The 3,418-nt window shown below is 37.6% G+C and overlaps 1 protein-coding gene across 1 annotated transcript; it reads right to left on the bottom strand.

The window, feature by feature from the left end:
• Positions 1-353: 353 nt before the first annotated feature.
• On the bottom strand, positions 354-3,069 carry LOC123878807. The gene is made up of 3 exons (XM_045926142.1): positions 2,775-3,069; positions 1,925-2,077; positions 354-696 (listed from the first exon to the last, which is right to left on the bottom strand). Exons 1-3 carry the CDS (start codon positions 2,868-2,870, stop codon positions 472-474), a joined length of 474 nt encoding a protein of 157 aa, XP_045782098.1. The 5' UTR covers positions 2,871-3,069; the 3' UTR covers positions 354-471.
• Positions 3,070-3,418: the final 349 nt, after the last annotated feature.

Genomic DNA, 3,418 nt, shown 5'->3' on the forward strand with positions numbered 1-3,418 from the left:
GCTCAAAGATTATACAAATCTTTGAGCCCCTGTAATTTTAAAACTTTTAAAATTTTTAAGACCGCGTAACTGTGAAACCGAATATTTTAACAGAAATCTGGAAAACCACAGACAAAGATATTAGTTTCTAGAATATGTCTGCAAAATTTCATGGACTTTGGATGCTTAATATTCGAATGAAATTAGAACTACGATTGTATGAAACGAGTGACGGAGAGAGCCCTCTTAAGATACACTATGCGACAGAAAAACAATTTAACTATAGGCTATAACTATCGAATCTGCTGTTTATCTTCATCTTGCTCGGTTATTATAAGAAAACCAACCTCTCATAAGTATAAAAAGACAAAAAATGGAATTTTTAAATTTTAATCATATTTAAAGTAGGTACATATAGGTAAGTAGGTAATTAATTATTTAGTGGGTCCTTCATACTTAAGTCTTGTAACTTTACTGGGCTATATGTCCATGTCAATATTGGTGCCCCTTAGGTTCACTATTAATAGACCCATAGGAGTCGTAGCTACTCAAAGACGGGATGCTCGAAAGAGTCCTCAGGGTATCAAGGGAATCAGTTTGCCAGCTCCTGTCGTCACTCCGAGTGTGATGACTTTTGGGATTCACGGAGGTCAAATCGTCCGGGACCTCCTTTGAATTATTTGGGTGACCTCCTTTTGAAAGGTCTTCAGGACGACACTGTAAGGAAAAAAATTAAATACACAAAGACAGGTGATAGAAAAAACCGGCCAAGTGCGAGTCAGACTAGCGCACCAAGTGTTCCGTACTCGGGTATTTTTCCGACATTTTGCACGATAAATCAAAAACTATTATGCTTAAAACCAAATAAAAATCTATTTTAGAATGTACAGGTAAAGCCCTTTCATATGATACCCCACTTGGTATAGTTATCTTACTTTGAAAATATAAACACATTTTAATTTTTTTAAATAATGTAACCATAAATTAACGGTTTTCAGATTTATTCCTTTACTTGTGCTATAAGACCTACCTACCTGCCAAATTTCATGATTCTAGTTCAACGGGAAGTACCCTATAGGTTTTCTTGACAGACACAACGGACGGACGGACGGACAGACAGACAGACCGACAACAAAGTGATCCTATAAGGGTTCCGTTTTTCCTTTTGAGGCACGGAACCCTAAAAATCGGTTAAGTTCGAGTCAGATTCGTACACGAAGGGTTCCGTACTATCTTACAAGATAATATACTTGACACATTTATGTAGAACACGCATGCAATGCAAGTTAATGACGGATAGCGCCCTCTATACAGGTCAACATCAAGAAATGTTAAACCAGTAGTATAATAAGAACTTGCGAGTTAATAACGGACAGCGCCATCTTGATGTCATTTAGTAAACTAATTATTTAGTTGGGAACACAAATTTATACTTTTATTTTTCACAAATTCACGGTGTTCCGATTTTTCCCTTTAGGTATTTATGCTATAAAACATTACTACCTGCCAAACATTATTCTAGATCAACGGGAAGTACCCTAGAAGTTTTGATTCCCGATACGACAGACGGACAGACAACGAGAAGGTCCTATAAGGGTTTCTTTTTTCTCTGGAGATACGGAGGCTTAAGGGGCATGAGACGGGCCTGCCCGCGAAATTCAAATTTAATTTGGTTTTTCGCAATTTGTAAACTAATACGACAATGTAGGCTTATGATAGTAGTCTCTAGTATGGACTAATTTGTGAGAATAGTCGATACTGGAAATAATTTCTTAAACTGGACCCTTTCAAGTAAAGATTTTTATATAAACCTGTGAGGATGATACTGCCATTGTCGCAATTAAAATACCATAAGCCTACGTTGTCGTATTAGTTTAAAAATTGCGAAAAACCAAATTAATTTGAATTTCCCGTCCCGTCGAAATACCTCAACTGGGAATCGAACCTGTGCGAGAGACCGTCGCTTGTCCAGCTCGTCCAGTAGCGTGGGGTAGGCAGCGTGCTCCGGCACCTGGTCCACTTGACTGGCTGCCTTCTCCCGCTCCTCGTACTCCCCCTGGTGGTCTTGCCAGAACTGATCTGCCCCATTAGGTTTCTTCTACAAAGTTTTACCAACTACTATCAGCCCAATCCGTGCGAAAGTTTGAGCTGTGGCCTGTGTGTTGATAGATGAAGGAAAACATCACGAAGAAACCTGTACACCTAAGAATTCTCAAATGGTCTCAAAAGTCTGCCAATCTGCACTTGACCAGTGTAGTGGACTATGGCCTAATCTAATCCCTTCTCATATTGCGGAGACCCGTGATCAGTAGTGGGCCGGCGATGGGTTAATGTTGATGATGATAAAATGCCACTGTCCGAGTAACATGCCATATTGTAGTAACTACAGATATGACAATGTATGAAAGGAAAAATTTACTGACTGACTGTTCTATCAACGCACAGCTCAAACTACTGAACTTTTTTTTTAAAAGACTATTAGCCATGTTAATCATGACTAATACTCTTCTTACACCTCTAATTAAGTGTAAAGCTTGTGCTAGGAGTGGGTACGACAATAGTGCAACGGGTGGGGTTTGAACCGCCGACCTTTCGGAATAACTGTTCCTCAACCTTTGAGCTATCGAGGCTTAATTTAACATGCAGATAGCTGTTATGACATAGAATATAGATATTCCCTAAGGATTTTTGAATATTCCACCCATAAGGGGGTAAAATAGGGGTTAGTATAGTCCTGGAGGAAGTTGCAAGCATAAGCTTGTGTCTCAAAAATTGTTATAGCAGTAGGTACCTACCTCTGATGGTTTCATATTCTTCATGGGTCGAGGACCATCTTCATCTTCCAGTGCTTTACTGGTATCCCCAGTACAACTTCTTTTTTGGGTTGGCATTTTACAAACTCAATTTTCTTCTATTTTAATCTGTATTAATTCATGGATGTATATTTGTTTTTAAATTGAAGGTTTTTTTACCTGACACTTTCTAATTTTCTTGGAGTTAAACATTGATATAATTAATGACTATTTTTTTAACATGATGACTATAAATAAAAAATAGAATAAAATAAAATAACAAATGGATGAAATTGAATAAAAAAATTCAATCCAATGTCAGATTTGCACATTATATTTCCTTTTTTAACTTCTCTACCATAGCCATGGAACCATAGAGACTTCATCCAAGCAAGATCCATGTATCCAAGTATGCCTAGTGTATGCAAAATTTCCAATCTGAAGTTGCATCATGGCGGTGCAGGTCATAGAGTAAGGATTTACATAAAATACATAAGCCCCGCTGAGACCTGTTTTTTGTACAATGAAAGTCCTCAGGTATACGCCTCATGTTCAGATTGGACTACTTGTTTTGGCCCACTTTAATTATCCTATATATATGTATATACTTATAAATAAAATTGAAGTGTCTGTCTGTTTGAATGGGT

This window comes from Maniola jurtina, chromosome 26, assembly GCF_905333055.1.
Source record: "Maniola jurtina chromosome 26, ilManJurt1.1, whole genome shotgun sequence".
Lineage (NCBI taxonomy): Eukaryota > Metazoa > Arthropoda > Insecta > Lepidoptera > Nymphalidae > Maniola > Maniola jurtina.

What these genes read in the sequence shown, in the direction of transcription:
- LOC123878807 (XM_045926142.1), bottom strand. Translation starts at nt 2,870, where the DNA reads ATGCCAACCCAAAAAAGAAGTTGTACTGGGGATACCAGTAAAGCACTG. An exon ending in AGAATATGAAACCATCAGAG is followed by an intron (nt 2,078 to 2,774) that starts GTAGGTACCTAC and finishes AAAACTTTGTAG; the next exon opens with AAGAAACCTAATGGGGCAGA. An exon ending in AGCGACGGTCTCTCGCACAG is followed by an intron (nt 697 to 1,924) that starts GTTCGATTCCCA and finishes TTTTCCTTACAG; the next exon opens with TGTCGTCCTGAAGACCTTTC.